Source organism: Ctenocephalides felis, unplaced genomic scaffold (genome assembly GCF_003426905.1).
Source record: "Ctenocephalides felis isolate EL2017-DRISC unplaced genomic scaffold, ASM342690v1 CF-g0.4_SCAFFOLD_00845, whole genome shotgun sequence".
NCBI classification, from domain to species: Eukaryota; Metazoa; Arthropoda; class Insecta; order Siphonaptera; family Pulicidae; genus Ctenocephalides; species Ctenocephalides felis.
In genome coordinates this window covers 13,870,549-13,896,770 of record NW_020536999.1, presented here as the reverse complement: position 1 = coordinate 13,896,770, position 26,222 = coordinate 13,870,549, and the positions used below count along the sequence as shown (strand labels likewise).

Below are 26,222 nucleotides of genomic sequence, written 5' to 3'. Positions count from 1 at the left end.
AACAATAGCATATAAGTTTTACTTCAATTGCGTGTGAACCTTACGCGCACTCTTTTTTTAACATGACGTCTTGATTAATTTATGTTCTCAACAAATTCTTAAACTATATATTTTCATATGTATATGTATATTGTTACTAAATATACAAATCATTTAAATTTTTTTTATATGTGCGAGTTCGTCAAGAAACTAGCAATCATAAATGGGATCGCGAAGATCAAAAGTTTAGAAACCCCTGGTCTATAATTATATTTTAAAACTAGCATGGATTTCAGGCATTTTTTACACCTTGTAGTGGTTTCATTTGCCTGTTCATCAGGCTTATTTCTATCCCAATTCAGGCATATACCTAGACTAGGCTATCCCCTCCCAGGTGCTCTATGGCATACCGTTCCCTATCAGGTACATCGAAAACTTTATCAAAAACAGTTTATGTTCGAATTTCGAACCGCGCGCGTCGTCATGGTAAAATTAAATGTAAAAAAATTAAATGAAATAAAATAAATGTATAGTGAGATAAATTCTAGATTTTAAAGATAAATTTACAATTTTAGTGTATTAAATAATTTTATATAATATTAATATACAGTGGTTTTAGTTATTAGAAATTATAAATTAATTTAGTCGAGATTTAAAACTTTTGGTATGTGTTGTGTTTGATTTAATTGAAAAAACAATACAAGAGGAATAATTGTTGCTCTTTTTGCAGAGTCAGGTATGTTTATAAATTTTATATTTTATAATTTATAAATATATGTATATATATAGTTTTGGGTAAAATATTGTTAATAACATTTAGAATAATTAATATATCAATATTATATAATATTTTTTCATATATATATATTATTTGTATTGATATTATTAATTTCTTATGAAATTTATTACTTGTGAGAAAAATCAAAGAAAAATAAATAGTGTTAAATAAAACCTATTATTAAATTATAATAATTAAAATATATAGAATACCTATTTACATTTTCAACTAGGGATCACTTTTAGCTTGAAAGAAAAATTAAGTGTGTTCTCATCCCAGATTAAAAATTAATTTTTCAGTAAAAATTAATTTCCAAGCAGTTATTTGGCTCACTAGTTTGTTTATATTTTTCATAATTTATAATTATGTTATTCCGAACCGAAGACAAAATTAGATTTTACTGTTTTTGTAAAAAGTACTATTTCAATTTAGAACTATTTTTATCATTTGATTTTTTAAGAATAATGTGCAATATAATATATTTTATATTGCACATTTTATATATTAAAAAAATTTACTTATCGATTATTTTGCATCATTTTAATTAAACAGTCCACTATTAAAAAATAAGTACAATAATACGCAGTAAATAAAACTATATGTGGCCCTATTAATTTTCAACATTAAATAGTATACATTTAAAAATAATCTGTTTTTTTTCATAATAAAATTTATAATAAAGTCAAAATTAGATCTTTTTCTGTTTATAATAAGTACTATTTTTTAAAATCTATTTTCTTTATTTGATTTTTTAAGTAAAATATGCATTTTAATTTTTTGATAAAACAATTTTACTGTCGATTATTTTGCGTTAAAATTTATTTTTTATTGTTTAGTATTGAAAAATACAAATAATAAAATGTAGTAAATGCAATTGAATAATGAATATAATATATAAATATAATCTTAATATTTTAATCAAATTCTATGTGGCCATATTAGTTTTCAACATTAATAGTAAATGTATTACATATTTAAAAATAATTTAATTTTAATATGTTTCATTCGTAATGAAATATTATTATATTGAATTTTGAATACAAATTTAATATATTCCAAGAACAATCAATTTAATATAAGAAAATATAGAAAACTATATAATGTTGTACACGATTTGAAATTATTTGGCAAATTAGAATATAAAATTCTAGAACACTTAATTAAATCAATTATTTCATAGATCATTTTAAATATATGCAATTTTTATATCAAATATTCAATTTGAAAATTTCATATATTTTATATCATATTATGCAATTTTAATATTTCACATATACAATTTTTATCGATTTATGAATTTTACAATTATTATTTAATATATAATATACCGATAAAATTCCCAAAATCTATTTTTAATTAAGAACCAAATAAGTGAAATAATTTTAAAAAATTGAGTTTTATTAAAGGCTAATTCGTAACTATATTTTATTTCTACGATATTAAATTTCTATTCTTTAAATTATGAATTAAATAAATATATAAATTATATTTATTATTTCTTTCAATTACTTTGCTCTCAAACTGTCACGAAAGAATTTAATTATATATTATTCGGTGTACTATTATTGAATTTAACAAGCGGAAAAATAATTTAGCAGATTGATATATCACCATGAACTAATTTTTTTAATAAAATATTGTTAAATATATCACAGTGGTTTAAATTTTCAGAATATTATTCAAAAAAACTTAGTTAAACTTAGACTTAGAACATTTTCTATATATTTTTCCCTTGCAATATTTTTCTGCAAATAGCAATTTTTTCTGAAGATGATACAAATTTATAAAAATTTTAACGTAAAAAATAATCAGCTCACGTTACCCGTTTTTTTTTGTTTATTTGCTGGATATCAATATCCTCTCTTCAGAGAAGATTAAATAAGTTTCTTCCAGTTTCCGTCTCTTGCATAGATAATTCTCTCACGTTTTTTCGCAATTTTACACTTTATTTATAAAACCAATTAATGCGATTTCCAATTGATATTTTTTAACATTTAATATATGCAATTTCATTAATTTTAGTACATTATATGCCCTAAACGCTCTGATCATTATTCTAATCTTTAATGAAATTTTATGGCTCAACTATAGGACTACAAATGTTTTGAAATATCCATTAAGACTATAATATTTGTTATATAAACTCTGTGGCTAAGAAAATGTTTAATAATTAATTTCAAAATGGCCCAACCAATCTTTAGCAAAAACTAATCAGCATGAGTTAAAATTTAAACGGTTTTTAAATTTTCAAAATTGGTTCAATACTTTTGTATCGAATCATACTACTGTCAAAAAAGTGCGAAAATAAATAAAATTAAATAATACTACATATTTGCCCTTTGAGAAATATAATGTTTAATAAATAATTAATTAATTAATTAATTAATTAATGAAATTAATTTTGCAAAATTTTGTGTGTTTATGAGCTTCTACGTTCTTCAGAAGAAATTTAAGACTTTTTCCGCGAATTGTTTAAGCAAATATTAAAGAGACATGTGTCTAATGTTTATTTAAATATTAAATTATTTATTGTGCAAATACATGCCGTATAAAAATACTTGTCATGAGCCTCAAATAAACAAATTAATTTCTTTTTTTGTCGAGTATTTTAAAAATATTTGAAAAACAGTTTCTGGACAAAACCATTAGCTTCAAACATTCAGAACAATAAAAAATATTTAATGAAATTGTTTTTCTGACAAATCGAAAATGCATAGAATATTATTGATAAATAACAAGAATTGTATCGATTTGAATTCAAACTAGTTATTTTTTTTAACAAAGCTGAGGAAAATTATTTATAATGCAGTATTGTAATTTTACTGCATTGCTTCTTCATTGAAGAAATAATAAAACGTAATTTTTAATTTAAAATTAGTCAATTTTGTCAGTTGAAAACTATATACTACAGTTTTTTTCGAAAAAAAAAAAACAGGAATGTATTATTAACTTTTCCTAAATTGAATATGCTCATATAATAATTGAAATATTTTTGGGATATATTCAGCTTTGGCTGTACTAGAACAATATTTTTGTCAACAAACTTAGAAAATGGTACAAACCCTAAGTCAGAAAAAGTGGATGTGGGTGAAACCGATTTGATTGATCCAAAAAATATTCGATTCTTAATGATGGGTAGAAGTGGTGATTAGATTTTGGAAAAGGCAGGTCCAGCTATTCCGGAGAATTAAAAAACTTTCTGCTTGTGTTGACTAAACGATTGCTCTTGGTAAAAGATTTTTTTTTCAAAAAATGTTTTTCTTGAATTCGGATTTTAATTCTAATTCTAGCTAAAGTTGTAAATATCACTTGTAATACTTCAAATAATTATAATAATCTATTTGAATACATTTAATATTTCTCGAATATTTCATTAAGGTACAGGAAGTTCCAGCAGTTTGCCTTAAGGCACGATGCCATACACCACAAGTTTAATTTTTTTTTCTTGAGGAATTTCATTTGAAACTTCTTAAACAAAGACTATTTTTTCTCATATTTAAATTGAAATCATTGATAACTGCTGTAAAGGTTTTAGAAAAACTTCATAATTATTTTATGGTGGAATTTTTAGTTTTTAGAATCTCACACTATTATTTTGTTCCCATCGATATAATATTATCGAACCTTCCTTATACGGTATCGATTATATCGATAAACAATCGATAATTCTCATAACAAACGAAATTTGAGCCCGAGGCGTTTTGTAGAAAGTAAAAACGTGCTTCATATTAAATAAAGAAAACAATATCGTTTTCACCTGACAAATTAAATGTGTTTTATCGATTAAGAAAGCAGATTTAGAAATTCTGTCATGGAAATAGATAGGCGATAAAAAAGAATCTTAATTTGATATTTGATAATAATGGCCGATTTGCGTATTTTATTATGGCTTTGTTATTTAAATTTTTATTTGAACGAGAGAAAACTGTCTTGGATGAATGTTGCGTAAAAAATATTATTACATCCAAATATTGGAACTTCATATTCTTGAGCTTATTTATCTTATTTATTTAATAATAAGTTAAAATACCTGCATTTAATCTTGAACAGAAGTATACCTATCATGATTTAATAATAGAAAAATCTAAAAAATATACAAAACTGTTGTATGACTAATTATATGCAACATATATTTCATACAATAAAAATTATATGACTTGAATCCAATATCTATATAAATGTTCTAAGTTAAGTGGTACCAAAAAGTGTGTCTTGTGGAACTCCTAGCTCTATGTTTCTAGTACATCGATATGTGGGCGCAAGAAAATTATTAATTTTAGATATATTTTTAGTCTCTTAAGGTACATTGGAGTTTTGCAATAAAATTGAGTATATTCTCCCCCTGTCTCACCTAAAACAAGCAATTATAATATAGTGGCCGGAAACTAATTGACACAAAAAGTCGACTGGCGAACTCGTTCATCCTGTTTTATGTACATATTATCGTTCGAGTGAATTAAATATCGATCACAGGAACTCGACAATTCAGAAACTTACACGAAAGAGAGAAGATCTTTTTTTGAGATTTGATCTTAAAAAAAATTGAACAAGATTTTTTTAATACACAGAAAAGAACTCTACCGAATCACTACAAGAACAGAAATTATAAACTAATTTTGGCAAAATGCTTTTTTGAATTTTGGTAGCAAACTATTCAAAATGACTTGGGCATAAAATTAGCAATTTCTAGAAAGTGAATAATTCCGACAAGATCTTAAAATAACAATTATTAATATGTTTATGAATAATTTCTATATCCTCCTCAAGCAGGAGGAAATTGCAATTAGTGTTTTATGTGTGGTCCAGAATCGTTGATGCAAATATAAAACTTTAGTCTGTATGTATGTTAAATTTAAATATAGTATTAGTCATTTTACAAAGAACCTAGGTGTTCGTACGAGAGATTATTAAACTGGTTTCTCACGAATATTCTCGGAAGGAAATTAAATAATACAAAAAGACCTAACTGCATTTGAGATTATGACTAAGAATGGGAAACCTTGAAAAGATTCTGCGAGACTTGAATGAAATTCCACAAAAATATAAGATGAAATATAATACACGCAAAAAACATAACAAACATACCTGATTAAAAAAAAAATTAGTTAGAAAATTATTTTTTTTAATTGCTGACTTCATATTTGTCCCCAGTATGTCATCTAAGTCATAATTTATTTTGCCCCTTATTACAAATAAGATATTCATTTTCACCTAGATTATTTGGTTTCATTCACCAGACTTTATTTAACTTATAAACTTCCCGAAGGAGAAGTTTGTTTTCATCAAAAAATCCGATTCGCTAATTTTATGTTTTCTCGACATTTCAAGCCATTCTGAATCGAATGAGACCTAATTTGAAAAAAGTATGTGTGTGCGTGCAAACAGATTTTTTTATTTTGAATTTTAACGTTCTAAGAATATTATCAAACATTTGCATATTCATATATCTAAATCTTCTGATTTATTATAGAAAGTTTTATAAATATTGGCAAATTCATTAGCCTTCAATTCCAAATCGATTGGATGTTATCTTTCTTTTTAGTTGAATTAATTAATTAATACAAATTAGAAGATGCCGTCTCATCAATTAGAAAAAATCGAGGTCGATAAAATAGAAATAAAAAAGAGCTAACGAATTCGGCAACATGTTGAGATCAATTTAAAAAAGATGTTATTTGGTAGAATTAAGATATAAATTAATTAAAACATAAAGTATTTTTTTTAAAAGCGATTAGTACTACGTGTTTTATGTATTTCTTTCTTGAGAGAGCAACCCAGCGGTGTTACCTAAAAAAATGATATTTTTCATGAATATCTGATTTTTCACTCCGTCGCTTTTTATTTTAATGACCACAAATTACACGTAAACCTAATTTTATGAATATTATCACTCAAATCGGTTCAGTAGTAAAAGAATCCAAACCCAACAATAGATGGTTTATTTGTAATAGATTTTGAAGAAATGGTTTTTCAGATGTTATATCAGAATTAACCAAATGGAGCCACTAAAATCTAATTTGAATATATATAATAAACCAATTTAAAAAACTTCGTTTATAATTTAGAATTTCTCAATAAAATATTTTTTAACTATTTGTTCAAGGTCTAGTTCACCTCTGTATAACCAAATCCGCTTCTGTATTTTAATAAAACCATTTCCAAATATTAGGGGACACCCTATTTGTAGCACCTAGACTTTTGATTCGTAAGTTATTGGTACAGACATTTAAAAAAATGGGAAGAAAAAAGAAACCAGCTGATCTAGGTAGGCAGATGTGATTTTGTAAACTCAGAAAAAAATGGGAACTAGGAACTAAAAATATACTCATAACATAACTGCCGAATGTCAAACTATAATTATTATTGCAAAAATTAGATTTTTAACATGCTTGTAAAATATTGCAAAAGTTCAACGATTGTAATCAGTAAAATTTTCCATAGCCATTGTGATCATAATTTAAGAAATATAATTACTTTTATAGGCTTGCGAAAAGTAGCCTAATTATAAAAAAATCATAAAATTTCGGAAAAAGCAACTTGAAATAAGCAATTGAAAATTTTATCGTCGATATTAAAAAAGTTGTTAAATCCCAATTCTTATTGATTTAGGCAATTATTTACGCATACTGGGAAGTTCATGCAACTCGTCTTGAGGATAACGACACTCACAGCTAGTTTATTTGTATATTCAAGAAAATCTAGTTAATTGATAATAAATCAAATTTTTAAAAAAAAATTTTAAAAAATATTTTTGTGTATTCCACAAATCTTGAAAAGCAAACTGGTCTGAACTACTTTCCAAACTGAAAAATAAAATATTTTTTCAGAGTAAATAGTTTACTTAAGGGTACTAAACTTGAATTTCTACAGTTCGTTTTTCGGTCGTGACATATGGTTGAATAAAAGTTAAGTCATATACCCCCTTAGTAAGAAATTAGGGCTTGCAAAGAAAACTTTCAGGTCCCTTTCTTATTATTATGATAATGTGCGATACTAATCGCTTGACTGATTTTTATAAAGGACTAACTGACTGGCTGGCGGTTAAGAAAAAGGTAAAATTGCATTCTTATAAAATTATTTTAATAATCCCAACCTTGGCCAACTCAGTATCAAGCAGTATGATACTAAATTTTCAATTAAGATCATAAATATGACATATAACATAATAATAACATAATTATAATACTAAACAATTTTTGAAACTTTTGGATAATTATATATCTATTGTGATTCCATTCTATTTGGATTAATTTTAAATCAAAAACTGCCAAACCAATTTCGAATATATTTCATAAATTTCTTAATAAATCATTCTAATTTAATTACTTATGTTACGAAATTTTCTAAATCAAAAATAAAGTCCTTAACGAAGATTTTCTCTTAAGTCTTTCTCAATCTTTTAGAGTAGATACTTTCGTCCCGTTATCAAAAAATAAAATGCAAAGTCGTTCTTTAGTCTCAAGATGTTCTTAATTAGATTCCAATCAGGAAATGAAATTTCCTATTAATATTTGACCTTATCTATAATATTTCTCCGTTAGTTTTCTAAATGCTAAAAATAAATGCAGACGTTTTCGAACAGGGATGTCAAAGATAAAAATCATTAGAATATAAATCCGCATTTTAAGAAATTGCATCGAAAATACATAATACATTTCCAACTTTAAACTAAATTATTGAAAATTATAAAATATATATCTTAAATTTCATAAGATATTTATTAATTACTAAATAATAGCCGGAACAAAATAAATAAAATAAATTGCACTTTAAAATAACTTACAATAATTACTCTAAATATTGAATAATTGTTAATTAAATTTAACAAAATTAACGTGGGAATAAAAAAATCATATTTCTGAACTTTGATAAATGTAATTATGTAATACAATCCTCTGCAATCCGAAACAACAAGAGTTTAAATTTTAAATTCTAAAATAAATAAGTAATATATAGTTAGACTATTTCACAAGTCTGAATTTTTTTTAAAATAAGCCCTTGCGTTGGACATCATTGCTCAAGATCTATGTATGATGAATGTGTTTTACATATGGATCCACTTATGAAAATTCCAACAAGGAAGAAAATAAAAAAGATTAGGAAGGAATCTCGAGACGAGAAATGGCACGTGGTTTGATCTTAATTTGAACATCTGCTCATATGTATATATATATATATATATATATATATATATATATATATATATATATACGTGTGGTTTAAAGGAATATTGACACAAATACAAAAAAATTAAATGCCTAGACTTTGGGATTTAAATAAAAGTTTCTCATCGATTGCTGTTATAGAGGCATCTGAATACTTTAAATATTAGCAGTAAACACTTCGAAGATAAAATTTAAAATGATTTAATATTGAGGTTTGATTTGGTCGTCATTAGAGCCCTTTTTCATCTTCTACGTTGCGACTTAAATTGCTCACCAGAAGTTACCATTAACCCCATTATGGTGAGAGAGTATGAAAATAACCAAGGAAGAATTTCTTGAAAATGTTCTAAATAATATTGATAATATTGAAAATACTATAATATAAGCGGAGCAAATTAGCTCCAAGTTAGATTAAGTATGTCATAATTTTATATACAGAAACAAAGAAGTGTGCAGAAAATATCGATGTCTAATAAACACATCGTTGAATAAAAAAGTATTGAATTTTAATGAAATTTGCCCAATTAGCACAATCAAATCATATCAATTTATATTATTATTTATCAATATTACTTGATGTTAATAAATTAGCAGTTGTAATAATTATTGAAATTAAAAAAAAAAAAAAAAAAAAAAAAAAAAACATATCAAAACAAAAATAAAGGCGTTGTAAGCAAAACCGTGAACTTAAACAAACAAATTACATATGGAAATGCTCTCCAATAAACTTTATATTTTTTACAAAAATCTTCTTATACATAAATATATATCACCTTTATTCTTTCTTCTCTGTCAACATTTCTTTCCCTTCGACTGCGGCAAACGGCGGCGTGTGCCCGGCACGCGTGGGCGCACACAACCCTGCAAAGGGTGGGTGTTCGCCTTTGAAATTCGAAAGCGAAAAAATGTACAATACTTTAAATGCGAAGATTTTTTCAACCGTGAATTGAATTTAACCAACTGGACGTATGCCTGTGCGGTCAATGTATATGGACGCCACGTGCAAACACTTAAATGGATACATATATACATGGAACACGTGAATGGATTAGCGGCTTAGTAGGTGGTAGTTTTATGATTGAAAATATTAGGAAATGATTTTTAGTCGAAGGGTCCATACGGGCAACTGTTGATTAGGATAAACTTTTTGATTTGTTAATAATTGGTTTTTATTAACTTCCCGCATGGGTAAATTATAGTAATCGCAAAAAAATTAAAAATTGAAATTTGTATATATTTACGATTCAAAGGTCTCTGAACATTTTGCCATACCTTAGAAAAAATAGATGTGTATGTGTGTTCGGATACAAATTTTCGCCGACGATTTCGGGAACAGGGATCAACAGATTTGATTAATTCAAAAAACATTCGATTCGTATTGATTTAGGCTAAGGCAGGTCTAGCCGTTCCGAAAATACGGAGCAAAAAATGGCATTCGAGTTTTTGAGATAACAGCGTCCGATTTAAATAATTCAAAAAAATTTTTATTTGCATTGGTGAAATGAAGAACTGGTAAATTTTTTAGGTAAGGTAGGTCTAGTGGTTTCGAAGATCCATTAAAGTAAGTTGAAAAAAAAATGCTATCTGGCGGTCCGTACCAAGTACCACTGTATATTAGTTAGACTGCGACACAGCGCTTACGCGCTTCGATATTCCTCACCACGCTGGCAGTGCGTTTGTTTTGAAAAAAAAAGTTCAAAATTTGCAAAATATTTAAAAAAATATATATTTCAGAGAAGTCATTTTTTCATCATTTCCAAAAAAGTCATTTTTTTCAAAAATTTCAAATCTTCAAGTCTAAATTTTTCAAAGTTGCAAAAAAATTATGAACATTTTTTATAGATTTTAATTTTTTGTATGGGAAGTTTCAGCAATTTGCCTTGGCACGATGCCATGCACCCTAGTACATTTTTTATTGCCAGTTTTGAGTAAGTGAGCTCTATTCAAAATATTAGTAGAACAACTTTTTATTAAAATGTCTCACAATTCGTGAATAGAATTATTTTCAAACTTTCTGAACGAATTTTTCTTATTTTACTTACTCCTTGTTTAGAACAAATTAAACCCTTCATGGGCCGAATTTTTGTTTTACATACATCAAAGAAAAAATGTTCAATACAACATCTCTTTGAACATTTTCGCATGCAATAGAAAACTCGATGTATGCGTGTGTGTGCGGATTTTCAACTCGATGTATGCCGACGATTTCGCGGATTTTCAAGACGCAGGAGACAAGCCTTGGCAATGTTTATAATTATTTATATTGGTTGTCTAAATAAGATTATAGAATTAAGGTTTATGAGTCATGTCACAAAAATTCCATAAGTATTTAGTATCATATCGAAAAATTTGGAATATGACTTGAAAATTACGCGGGCCAATAGAGGGTTAATTTACAAAGAATTAATATGAACTTCAGAACTATTGAACATAACAAATTAATTCCAAGATACTATATATTATATAGTCAGTATTACTACATATATATGTATATGTGTGTATATCTATAAAAACACCTTTTATATTTGTTCATATGCTCCTTGTGTGTCGTATAGGGGTGCTATATTCCATTTTCAAGGGGTCACGCATGTGCCAGACCGTTACGTTTTGCTCTCTACGATGACTACATTGAACAAGATGTGCAATGTATATATATATATATATATATATATATATATATATATATATATATCAAGGGGTCCCTATAGTAACATAAAAAAACTGATCACCAACACACACAGGAGTCTCCGATATTATTTTCTATATGACATACGCGGTAGTAGTCATCGTCAGGCATAAAGCTAAAGCCAGGTGGTCAAAACTACACCCAGACGTGTGCTGGAGAGGATCTCCCCTAATGTCGGAACATTTTCATTTGTTATCATCATATGAAAGGATATTGCACGCAGTGTGTAATTATATATTATATTGTTACAAGAGAAAAGTAAAACCGAGGACTATACCGACGAGCAAACTGATTCTCCAGAATAAACTGATAATCACTTCTGGTGTAGTGTTGAACTCTGAGGAAAGGAACTCTACTGATGAACAATTTGTTTACATTTTTTATGTATGTAGAAATAAATTAGAATAAAGTTAATAGAAATAGTAAAACTAAATATCGTTATAACTCAAGAATATTGCTAAATTTTGTACTGGATAAAACAGAACGTAATTGATGAGCAAACTGAGCCTTGATATGAAAAGTAACAAGGGAGTCTACTAACGAGCAAACTGAATCTCCACTTGCGGAATAAACTGATAAATGATATATTTTTAGAGACGGTTTTTTAAGACACATAGCCATAAAACTCAAAAAAGAACTCTACGTACGAGCAAACTAAATTTATCCATAAGTGGATTAGTGAGAGATAAACCATGGTGGTTTATCTCTCACTGATTGTGTACTTCAATCTTGTTGGATGCCACATTAGAAATGTAACTTCAATAAATAAAAAACTCTTGTTCGTTGTACAAATAACAAACATCATACATGTCTAACATTTGACGCAAAATTTTACAAAAAAAAAACTTCATCGAGAAGATTGTATACAAGAAGAAGTATTGAGAATACTTCTGTCTTAACTTTCTTCCAAAAAAACAAACACTAAATAAAATAGAAGGATCACAAAATAACAGCAAAAATTTGATTCTATCTCTTTGTGCAGGATATGAACAAAACCGATTTAATAAATCATATAAATAATTATAAATACAAACAATACCATATTTTTTTATTCAAAAGCAATAAAACACAAACATGAATAAACAAAACGATCGTATAAGTCATCTTTGAGGAATGCGCTTTGTTACACTTCATTCATTCATTCGATCATTCTTGATTCAAAGAATAGAAAGGAAATACATACATATTTTACATGTGTATGCACACAGGTGTTAAACTATTGTTTTTTTTAAATACAGAGTTGAGATAAAAATCATATCAGTAAATTATCTATAAATTAAATAAATATTTGCTAAAATCACACTTGACGATTTGATTCTGCAAACTTTTAGTACTAACTTTACAGACTTCTCTTGCTAAATTTAGTTCGAAAAGTTTTTAAACCTTATATACAGATTTGTAGGCAATTTTATTAGCTTTCCAACACTATATAACACTATTATTATATTTCAATTATTTATAACAAAATAAACGTGCAACCGATAAGATTGACATACATATTAAATGCAGCAAAACAACTTATTATAGTTTGTATATAAAATGTTTTGAAATTACTGCATTTAATTTTAAACAATGTGCCTGACACAATGAAGTTGTCCGCGATTGGTACTGTAACTCTAATTTTGACGGTTGAGATTTGAATTTGCAATATTATATATTTATATATATTATATATTTATATTTATAATATATATTATTATTGTTATATTTTAGTTATTTATAATAAAATAAACGTCATTTGTTGAAATTTCAAAAAAAACATTCTCAAAGGGATTTGGTTTTAGAAGAATTTGTTAAATTAAATTTTAGATGAGCAAAAAAAATTAATTTTAGATAAGTAAATTATAACAAGCTAATATAAGACAAAATGTGATGTTTTATTTTTAATATAAAGTGTTATCTGAAGATTTTTTATCTTTAGTGTAATGAACAACTATAGTAGTTAAGAATTACTACTAGCATTTGGTGTGTGTAAATTATTAATGAAAATTATTATTATATCATCGAGTACATCTTCAACAATTAATGTACTAATAGAACATAAAAGTTTTTTTTTTTAATTTAGGAAAAACACCGTTTGTCACATCTAATTTTCATCCCAAAAATTTATGTGGATTTTGTAATTCAAACATTGTTTCAAGTATTCTTCATTCCCCAAAATAAGCATTCTATGTAAATTTGTTAATCTTATCTTTGCCAGTAATAAAAAGAAACATTTTAGAAACAATTGCCTTACAACCATTGTGTGTTGAACCTTAACAATTAACCTCATCCAAGGCCCGTCTTAAAAACATTACTTGCTCTTTCACTATTTAATTTATGGTAATATCGTTTTGCATTACTCATATGGTACTAGAATATATATATATATATATATATATTGTGGCCATTAGTGAGCTATTTGTAAGACTCATTTGTTTAGAATTTTGCTTCTGTCGTGCGCAATTAAATTAATCATACAAACCACAAATGATGTATTTGAATTTGTTGTACGATGGAAACTTTTTTTTCTATTGTGCATTATGTACCAAATAAAATTTACAAATTCTGATGACACTAATAATTAATTGTGATAATTAAAATTATTTGTACATGTCTCTTCTTTTACATTACATCGATTTGAACCTAACTAAGTTGAAATCTTTACTCAAAGTGGAAATTTGATTTCTAACTACTTGATATCCAGCTGACCGAGCTCGGTATCGAACCCGCGACTAGTTTGTTTTATCCCACGTTCTTAACCATTATTATTATTATTTTTTTTTACATTACACCTCGATGAGTTCCAATGCTGTTCAACAATATATTGGAATTGCAATAAAACAGTTAAATATATTATCTTAATCTCTTATCGTACAGTTAGTCAAATGCATATACAAGTCTAGCAAGTAGTACGATTCGTAATCTGACTGAGAATTCGTTGTGAAATCTATAATGGAGAACACACGAGTTGACAAATGCGAATACCTGTTGGAAATTAATTGAAGATACCGAGGAATTGCTCAATGACTCATATGGACTCTGTTTGATCATACATTGTGTAAATAAAATTGATGGATAAAATATATATATATAGACACATTACAGTTATCAATCTGAATCTTCCTTTTTCATTAAAAATTATAACTGACACCACTTTGAGATACAGGTGTGATTACGTATGTATTGCGAACAAAACTACACATAATGAATTCAATGAAATTTTTACATATTTCGTTTTACAAAGTAGTGACGAGAGCCATTTCCCTTGAAGAAAAATTCGAGTTTTGAAATCTAATTGGGTTTTTGAGCATCTTGTATCAAGCAGCAATGATACCAGATTTTCACTCGAAATTAGAGAATTCGAGAAATTAGAGAAATTCCATAAGATATCTAGTAAAAATTGCCCTTTATGCAAAAATACTAAAAAAAAGTCTGAAAATTCCAATCGAGTATGTTAATAGTATACTGTGATGGTTTCTAAGGAAATATCTATTAATACTAGTGGTGGATAGCATAGTGCCTTAAGACAAATTGCTGGAATTTTCCGTACCGAAAACTAAATTATTAACAAAAACTTTGAGAAAATTAGATTTTTTATAAATTTTGAAATTTTTCGAAAAAAAAAACACTTTTTTGAAAAATTTGATTTTTTTTATATTTAGATTTTTTTGTATTTTGAACATTTTTGTTTTAAGCAATCGTGCTTCATAGCTGATTTGGAGTCGAAATATCAAAGCGCGTAAGCGCCGCGTAGTCGTCCAACATGTAAACATAGGCACGGAACTCAAATAAATGTACACAAAATTTGTACTTATTATTATGATCTTTAAAAAATATCTGATAATACGATGTCTAATATGTCTAATGTTCATTTTTAACCGCCAAATAGGATTATTTTTTACTTTATTTATTGGACCCTCCGGAGACGCTGGGCCTGCCTTTACAAAAACTTCATAAGTTGTTCATTTCGTGAATACCAGTAAAACGTTTTTTGAATTATTTAAATCGGACGTTTCGTTATCTCAAAAACTAGTATACCATTTTTGGCACTTTTTGCCCCGTATCTCCGCAACGGGTAGATCTGCCTTTGCCAAAAACTAATAAGCACCTGTCCTTATCAGTAGAAATCGAATGTTTTTTGAATTATTCAAATCGGTTGATTTGTGTTCGCAAAATCGTCGACGAAAATTTGTATCCGCACACACACGCAAACGCACACACACACTTCAATCAATTTTTTCTAAGGTATGACAAAATGTTCAGAAACCTCTGGAACGTAAAGATATATAAAATTTTTCGTTTTCATTTTTTTTGAGATTATTATAACTTACCCTACGGGAAGTTAATGACAAAGTAATTACTGAATTTGTTTATAATAAAAATATTTGTAATTCGTATATGAAATATATATATATATATATATATATATATATATATATTTGAGTAAGTTCTTCAAGGGCATACATCAAATAAAAGGCAAAGATTTAGAAGTTAATCTTTAATTTTTCCAAACGTTTCGACATAGTATTTTATGTCATCATCAGTGGATATCAGTAGCTAGCGCAAGGAACATAATTTTGCACTATCATATATACATTAACTTGTTTTTTTTTTATATATTATTTTGTTGAACAGAGTATAGCAAAATATTTGTGAAATATATAATATATTCACAAATATTTTGCTATACTCTGTTCAACAAAATAATATATAAAAAAAAACAAGTTAATGTATATATGATAGTGCAAAATTATGTTCCTTGCGCTAGCTACTGATATCCACTGATGATGACATAAAATACTATGTCGAAACGTTTGGAAAAATTAAAGATTAACTTCTAAATCTTTGCCTTTTATTTGATGTATGCCCTTGAAGAACTTACTCATATTTCTCAACATCAAAATTAACTACTTTAACATATATATATATATACAGGGCCGGTCCTGGGGTCCCTAACGCCCGCATGCAAAATTTGTTCTTGCGCCCCCTCCCCCAATAATTTTAACTGTTTTAATAGTTTATCATTAAAAGTATATAAATATTTACGTACATTTTTTCAATTAATTTTTAATCGTAAGAAAAAATTAGATATAATTTAAAAGCGTATAAAATACATGGATTTTAAATTTATTTAGAAAATCGAGGCAATTCCCGGGTTGATCGTAATCAAACATTTTTAAATTTCCAAGTATTTCTAGCATATGTGTAATATTAATGTTTGGATTTTGAACATTAAAAACATTTGAACATTTTACTTATTTATTATGCGATTTATTCTGTTAAGCAAATCAAGCAAAAAAACTAGCCTTTCATTTTTAACATAACTCTCGTATTTCACGTAGGATTTTTTAAATTTTATTTTAATTTATTTTTTCAGTATTTTCAATATTAAAAAGAGTATCGTAAACTTCTCCTTATTGATATCGTAGAGGCCGAATTGATTCATCATTAGATTCAGAGTATCAGATTGTTGTTTTAAAGTTAAATTTTTAACGTATTTTGAAAGTATTGTCCAAATATCAGTAAAAGATGCAAAGAAATCACATATTTCCTGTATATTAAAAAAAAAACTGATTGTATTTGTATCTGTATTATTTCTGCATATTCAATAATTAAATTTAGAGTATGGGCACCACTAGGTATAAAAAAAAAGCTCAACAATTTTTGTTCCAAAGTCATTTTTGGATTATTTTCATAAGACTAACCACGCATGTCTTCAAAGTTCATCAGATGCGAAACATTTGAAACAAAAGTTACAATTCAAATTCTCGGAATAAACAATCCATTTTCTAAGCATTGACTCCCCATTTTCCATTTTTTCTATTATAATTAGTATTATAATTAATTAATAATTTCTTTCTTTCTATAATTTCTTTAATTAGTACCGTTTCAAATAAATCAGCTCGCAATTTTTCATCAATAACGCCTAATAATTAATTCAAACTTTCGCAGGTTTGCGCTAGATAATTTTTTTTCGATTTCATGTTAACTTCAAACGAAGAAAAAATGTAATAAGTACATTAAACAATAAGCAGAACAATAATTTACTAACTTGTAGAGTTAATAATCGGTTAATTGTTTCTACTTTATCACATTGCAAACTGAATATGATTTTCGTGTCTCCGTATCCATAGTTAAGTTAGATTGTTTATTATAAACAATTTAAAAAAATTATAAAAAAAATAATAATATATTATAAATTTCATTTCCGAATCTCGTTTTGGCGCCCCCTAAGGCGTGCGCCCGCATTTTTTGCATGCATCGCATGCAAGGCAGGACCGGCCTGTATATATATATATATATATATATATATATATATATATATATTAACAAAGTCTAATAATCGGGCATAACATCAATAAAAAACATGAATTTCTTTCAAAAATTTATTTTAAATCCATACGTTTCGGCTATAATCCTAGCCTTCATTCAGTGGAAAAATTAGTTGATCTTAGTGTTAAATTGGAAAATTTTAATAATCCATGGTATTAGGATATGGTAATGCACTACACTATGTATTATAAACATTAACTTGAAATTACACAATATTTTCACAAAATACTGATTTGAAAAAATCACAAATGAATAGTGTGTTATTCGTAGACTGGTTGAAGATGTTTACAGAATCATACAAAATATATATATATATATATATATATATATATATATATAATAGTGGGTTCTTCGGAATTTTTATATATGTATGTAAGTGTGATGTGTGTTGAGTGAAAAGTTATCAGAAAAATTAGAGCGTCTTATCATAAAGTAAATAATGTTGATACCTCAGGTCGAATGCACCTGTAATACATGACACACCCATATATACATAGCATAACATAATAAATAATGATTTTATTTTTGTAAAATTGCTCAATACGTTATAGAAATTTGTAATTTTTGATTGCTATTAAAAATATATAAAAAAAATAGAAATAACCTCCAACAAAATAATTAGGTTTCGTATAAATATTTTCTACGATTGAAACTATTAAACTAAACAACATGTTTTATATAAATCATTTTTATAATTTTTGATTATTTGAGTTATGTCCACTAAGGACAATTGTGAGTTTTAATTGTATAAGTAGTTGTGATTAAAAAAAAAATGTTTCAGTATTTTAGCAACAATGAAACTTATAATAAATGAAAATAATAATAAATAAAAAACATCATTAAACCATAAAATTTATTTCAACTTCAAATTTATTGTTTTTGGAGAAGAACTTTATCCGCTATACTTATATATGTAAAAATATTGAATTACGCTTCGGATTCAAAAGTAAAGTAATTACATATTTATCGATTTTGAATATTTTTCCAAAGTATCCATTTTATATCGTTTTACCGTTATTTTTCAATCAAATAGCACTGATGCACACAAAATAATTCGATAAATCTGCCCCTTGTACAAGAGCTACCCTATGGAAAATCCTTTGGCGCCCCTTATGTGTTGTTATGGGAAGTTTTAACATCTGCCGATGTGGTATATGCTCGTTGAAAATTATCAAAAGATTTTATATATATATATATATATATATATATATATATATATATATATAAGAGAGAAACTAGGTGTAAATGGCCAAAATTGCTAAAATTGGCATACAGTGTCTGGGGTCTTATTTCTTACAGTTTTTACAATAAACAAGTTGCAAAAAATATTCTTGAAAAGCCAATTCCATAAATAATAGATTTAGTTTGTACGTTTCTAAACTTAATATGTATCATCATTTGTCAAATTTAAATTGATTACATAATATAGATTATGATAAAATAAATGATTAATAAATAAAACAATAATTAGGAGAAACAAATGTTTATACGTTTTGACACAAAAGTATCAACTTTTGATTTTTCCAATCAAATTCAACAATTTTCATTTTGTCTTTTTTTGTTAAAAAATAATATTATATAATACATACAAAACTATTGTATGTAATGTATATGTAACTAATATACATTATAATAATCGTTTTATATAGAACTTGGAGCTCGTTTTAATTAAACTTCAACGGATCTTGTTTTAATTATAAAAAATCAAACTTGTCTTTTTATATATTTATAGAAAAAAGTTCAAATTATTCGAATTACTTGTATATAAAAATTGTGAAAAACTTCGGTTTAAAAATTTAAGATTCGGTTTAAAATTAATCAGTATTTTCAAGAGTTGCACAAAATATAGCATATTTTTCTAAAAGTAAACTAGTGGTGCATGGCATCGTGCCTAGGCATATTGCTAGAACTTCTCATATTTTATGCAAACTCAGCTTCCAAAATACCAGATCAAAGAATCTTAAGTTTTCGTCCAAAAATTCAGTATATTTTATTCATTTATTACCAAGTAACCCAAGTCTCCTCTATCCAAATATTCTTGTAAGTTCACTTTTACTTTCGGCGAACTAGAAAAGTAAGTTTAGGGTCCTTTTCATAAAATATGACAAAGGAATCAGAAGGCACAGAAAAAGGGGCGGGAATCAGTACGTCGAAAATTGCAGTCACCAGAATTATATTTATTAAATACAAAATATTAGAGGTATAAATTTTAAATTTTGCAAAGTGTATCTAGTTTTTGATTTATTTCATATTAAATTATTCGTGATGGAAATCTCGTAAATTGTTGTAAAGTGTTCAAGGCGTCAATGCAAATGCAATAATGTCATGATCGTGTAATTATTATTGGGCCCAACCTATCTTGTAACCTTCGGTAATTTCATAAATATGTAAAATGCCATTTTATATATATATATATATATATATATATATATCTTGATATTGTTGTATATATATATATATATATACGATTTACAATTACGAAATTCTAACATAATGTTTACTAAGCAATCACATAATTTTTGCTTATATATTAATTTGTTAGCAATATAGTATTTATGGCAATAATTTCTCCCTGTAATATAATAATGCATAAGTTAAAAAAATATTTTTTAATTCATTTTTTTTCATTATTTTGTTTCTGGAGGTTTATCAAAAATATCTGAACTTTTCAAGGTAAATTCTGCAAGAAATTGTAAATCGTTCTAATGATGGAAAAAATTATCTATTTTTTAAAATTAGAAGCTAATTTTTTAAGTCGGTAAGTTTCACTTATTGCTGATTTGGTGGTGGCTTTAATGAATCTAAATCAACCATAAAAAATGATAAAAAAAAGAATAACAAAATAGTCATTTTAAAGAGTCCATATCTCTGATCATATAAAACAACACTGCTAAAATGCAGCTTTTAATTTTTGGCTTCAAACGGTTGTAGTAGAGTTATTTTTTGTGAACAATTAAATAATTACAAGATATTAACTTCCCATATGCTAAGTTATGATAATCGCAAAACAATGGAAAATGTAAATTTTTGCGTACCTTTACATTTCAAATGTTTCTGTACATTTTGGAATACCTTAGAAAAAAATCATGTATGTATGTGTGTATGTGTGTGCATGTATGTATGTATGTGCGGATACAATTTTTCGTCTACGATTTCGTGAACACGAATCAACTCAAAAAAAATCGATTCCTATTGATAAGAAGACGTGCTGAGTAGTTTTTGGACAAGGCAGGTCGAGCCCTTTCAAAGATACGGGGCAAAAAGAGCCAAAAATGGTAGTTCAGTTTTTGAAAGAATGGAGCTTCTGATTTAAATAATTCAAAAAACATTTTATTTGTGTTGACGAAATAAAAAACTGATACAATTTTTGGGAAGACAGGTTTTGAAGATCCAATATAAAAAATGTGATTTGGTGGTCAAAATTTTTTATTAAACATGGACACATTATTGGATATTTGATAGCGATCTTGAGAATAAAAACAAATTTTGTTCACATTTCTATGGGTTCCGTATCAATATTTATCCGAAGAAACTTACTGATTTTTGTATTAGGTTTAACCCAAGTTAAAGTGAAAAAAAAGCTTGTCGAGCTTTAGAGATCCATGTCCAAACATACATATATAAGTTTGTAATTTATAGTGTCTCCATAGTATTGTCTGGAATTCTGAGTAAAATTTTCAAATTTTATTCCATCGACGTTAGAAGCTAACGTTCCATTCACCAGACGTTTCGGAATGCAACAAACTTTACGTGTTCAGAATTCGGAATCGATCGTGTGAACAATAGCAATATAAATATAAATTTTCAATATATGTATCTCGAAATGCAATCGAATCAGTGGGCGATACTTTGAATAATAATAATTATAAAACGTTATGTTATCAAAGTGTGATAATTCATACTTATGGGGAATAATGTTCCCAAAACATAATGTATAGATACTGGGACTGGGAAATATGTGAGTATGCTGATTGATTAGAAAAATTTATTGTAGACAAGAAATAAGTTTATTGCAAGTACTTAATTGTTTACTAAAAACCAAGTCTATTGACAAGATAACCATTGTTTGAAGTCAAAACTTACAAACTAAGGATTTAGTCTTGAAACAAAAACAAAGTATAAATATTCTTGTAATAAATGAAGATTTAAGGATATGAAAATTGAATTCTTATTTACTAGTGTACGGCTATAAGCATATTGATATGTATCAACATTTCTGATAAGTAATTTTATACATTAAATTATAATTATAAATTGAATGCTCTTGATCGATAATTATTTCACAATAATAAATTCAAACACTTGCAAAACCCTGGAGTCAGTTTTCCAAACAAAGATTTATGCCCAAAATAAAATTCTGGTAGCAAAAATACTTCTCTATTTTATTTTATAATTTCCAGTAAATGTTACTATATTCCTCTACCTGACCTCGACAGGTGTACTGCAATATCCACCAGAAGGATTAGCAATTATCCTTTCCCATTCAAGGATACTGTTTGCGTTTTAAAAATGCAAATTGTTTTCGAAGCGTACGATAATAATGGTCCATTGTGTTTGATTTAGATTAGATTTTATTTTTACTCCATTGGAGAACAGGTAACACATCAAGGAAAAAGCAGAGATTGTAAAGAAAAGGTCCGCTGTCGAACAAATGAAAATTATTTGATAATATCTGCAAATCGAAATTATTTTTCACATATAATTTGAATTCCAAATTTATGGATATATCTCACAAAATCTGTTAATTATCGGTTATTTCATTTAAAATTCTAAGAGATAGAGATTTGTGATATGATTTGGCCATTTTAGAAATTTTGCCTGAGGCTAACAACTGTTAATTAGAATGTTTGTCGATAACATATTTTATATACATATATAAATATGTATGTGTGTATAAATACATATGTTTAATAGTTTATTTAGATATACATATAATTCTAAATAAAATTATTTATTGATAGTGATAATTTATAGAATTTACCAATATCAAGTTTTCTTTTAATCTGGTTATTGTGACATTGTTACGCGACTAATTTGTCATAAATATTTATTTTATGAAGTGAATTAATATTTTACTTATAAAATTAACTTTACTTTTAAGATAAATAATACTTTACTTTAAAAATTATCATTGAAGTGGAATTAATAAGTATGCATTTTTAGAAGATTTTGTTCTTTAGGGGCGTCTAATAATTACGTGATGCTTTTAGGGTAGGGGGGGGGGGTGTAGACAACAATATCACGTGTATTTATTTTTTATCTAAATTTAAGAAAAAACAGACATTAAGAAACAATCGATTTTTTCGTAAATTCGAAAAATTCGTTCGAAAAATTTTATGTAACTAAAAATTACATAAATTTGTTATGTAATTGGAGGTAAGGTAATTTTAAATATTACGACGTATCACCAAGGGGGAGGAGAGGGGTCCAAAAATCCCTAAAAAATCGATCACGTCCGACTATCTATTTGCTTCGGATAAAATATTTAGGATTAACTTGACCTCCTTTACATATAAAAATATTTAGTCGTTTTCAAATTCCTTTATTAAATACAGCAATTTTACTATCTTCATGTAATTTCAATTACATGAGATCATCATTCTTACTAGAAAAAATCACTCAGAAACTCAGAAATTCAGAAACCAAGAATCACTCAAAAATATATTAAAAGGGTATTAATTATTTCTTGTAATTGATAGAGGATAGAGGAAAATCTGTTTTTCCCAATTCTGTCCATAAGTTAAGTGTATAAAACATGCCAATAGGTGAGAAAGCATCATAAATGCTAGTTCAATTTATATAATCTGATTTACAACAGGAGCAATATTGTTTAACAATGCACATTGTTTAAAACGTAAACAAGTCGCGCCTTATTTTTTAAATTAACTCATTCCAAACGATGAGTAATGCTAAATGAAAAATTGTTAGCAAGGATGTCAAAGTCTGGATCAAGTGGGGCCTAATTATAAAATTTGTGAGCTAGGAACTTGTGGAGCTCAAAGTTCAGAAGCATTAAATTCCAATATTTGGTAACATCCCGTACAGTAAATTATAGTAAGCGCAAAAAAATTGAAAATATTTTTTTTGCATATCTTTACGTTTCAAGGTCTTCTGAAGATTTTGACATTTTAAAAAAAAATGATGTGTGTGTGTGTCGATGCAAACTTGCCTTAAAGCGCAAAGTTACTTATAATTTTTGTTTGTTTGCTACCAGAATTTTATTCTGGGCATAGTGTTTTGGTTGGAAAACTGACTCCAAGGTTTTGCAAATGTGTGAATTAATTATTATGAAATAATTATCGATAGAGAGCACTCAATTTATAAATTTTATGTATAAAATTACTCATCAGATATTATGTTGATACATAACACTGTGTCTGTTACACTTATTCACAATTAAATAAATAAATGTTTGATGACACATCATCTCGATGTTTAGATGAGATGACAAAATCTTATCTTGAGATTCTATAACACGTTCTGCATCTCGTATTCTTCATAATATAATTATAAATACGATGACATGTTTTGTAAAATTGTCATGCACAACATACACAAATATAAAAAAGCTTTGACAAGATAAAAAAATAGTCATATAAAAATTTATGCTTTACATAATCATCATCGTATTAGATTTATTCAAAAAAACCTTTTGTTTGTGTGCACAAAATGCGTTTGCAAAAAATTTCGTAATTTTGAAAATTTCCAAAAAAAAATTTAAAGTTTCAAAAAATTAAAATACGCGCTTCGATATTTCATCTCTCTTCGATTGCTCTGAAAAAGTTCGAAATATAAAAAAAAAATTTTAATTTTTCAAAAATCATTTTTTTCCAAAATTTTCAAAAATCTCAAATTTCATTTCTTCCAAAGTTTTTAATTTTTAATGGTTTTTCGGCAAGAGGAGTTTCATCAATTTGCCTTAAGGCACGATGCTATACACCACTAGTTTTATTATTTTTTGTTGTTATTTTTTGTTTAACATTTCACTTTTAAGAGAGCTACATGATGCCATTTGTATAAATTTTTATTAAATTTCATATTTCTTAAATTTGATTATATTTATTATTAATGAATCACAAATATCCATTTTCTCGACTAATCGCATCAACTCTTCAAATGATGTAATGGACAAATGACCAATCAGAATTTAGGGAAGTCAGTTTTATATCGTAGATCTACACCTTAGTCGCGCCTATAGAAGTTTTTCTTCAAAAACCTATCAAAAATATTTAACTGAAAACATACCATAAATTTAGTGGTTTTCTATCTAAAACAGTTATTTGAAATTTAAGCTTCATTTATTTCATATATATTTTTTTCTTCCAGATGTCGAATTTCCAAAGAACAAGAAGCAAGGTCTGGTGGGACTCCGAAGATGACTATCCAACATCATATCAAGCACCTAAAACGCCACAAAACGCACAAAATGTTTCAAACAGCTCTCAAAATACTACAAATAATTTAAAGAAAAACGAGCACACGCCAATTGATAACCAAATTTTACAAAAATACCTTGCAGAGAACCAGAATGTACGCGACGTGCCGACTTACTACGAAGAACAACAATCTGCATCCCCCAATCACCAACTTTCTGGTGATAAAAATGTAGTGGAAAATTTAGATAGTAGTAAAAATAATTTAGAAGGTTTTCAAAATCTTTCTTCTGGTAGTCCCAGGCCATACCCCAGAATGTTGAGAGCGGCAAGTCCAGCAAGTCATAGGAGTCAAGATTCAGGATTTTCTGATAGCGATTGCTCACCAGCACAAACTGCTCCGAAACCGATAAAACGAGAAGAAAATTGGCAGAGAGTCATTGAAAGTTTGAGGATATCTAAAAGTTCCGATGCAATATGCAGCAGAAATGATCAAGCAGTGGTAAATGATGTAAAAGTAAGTACTTCCAATGGAATCGACTTTGAAAGTCAACTTGATGAAAACTTTTGGAAAAACTTGAAAGCTCCTAAAAAATCTAATACCAGTACTCCAAATACCATAGCTCAATTCAATAGTATCCAAAAAGGTTTTACACCTGATTTGCAAAAAATACAATTAACACCACTGAAGAATTTTATGCAAACGCATCAAGATGATAAAAAAGTTGAACCAAAAATAATATTATAGAAAAATCAAAAAGTGTAGATGTTGATATCAGTAACGTGCAACGTAGACCAAAATTATTATCAGTTCGAAGTTGTCCTGATGGCAGAACAAACAGTGTTCACAGATTAATTTACAAGTTTGATCATGGTGAGTCACCTTTACCAGGATTCAAGCCTTCTGTCACAAAAAATCAAACTGA

At 27.1% G+C, this 26,222-nt stretch overlaps 1 protein-coding gene across 1 annotated transcript; it reads left to right on the top strand.

Moving 5' to 3' along the window:
* The first annotated feature begins 625 nt into the window (after positions 1-625).
* Positions 626-26,044, top strand: LOC113378302. Its single transcript, XM_026618839.1, has 2 exons — positions 626-715; positions 25,250-26,044. Exon 2 carries the CDS (start codon positions 25,250-25,252, stop codon positions 26,042-26,044), a length of 795 nt encoding a protein of 264 aa, XP_026474624.1. The 5' UTR covers positions 626-715.
* Positions 26,045-26,222: the final 178 nt, after the last annotated feature.

What these genes read in the sequence shown, in the direction of transcription:
- LOC113378302 (XM_026618839.1), top strand. Translation starts at nt 25,250, where the DNA reads ATGTCGAATTTCCAAAGAACAAGAAGCAAGGTCTGGTGGGACTCCGAA.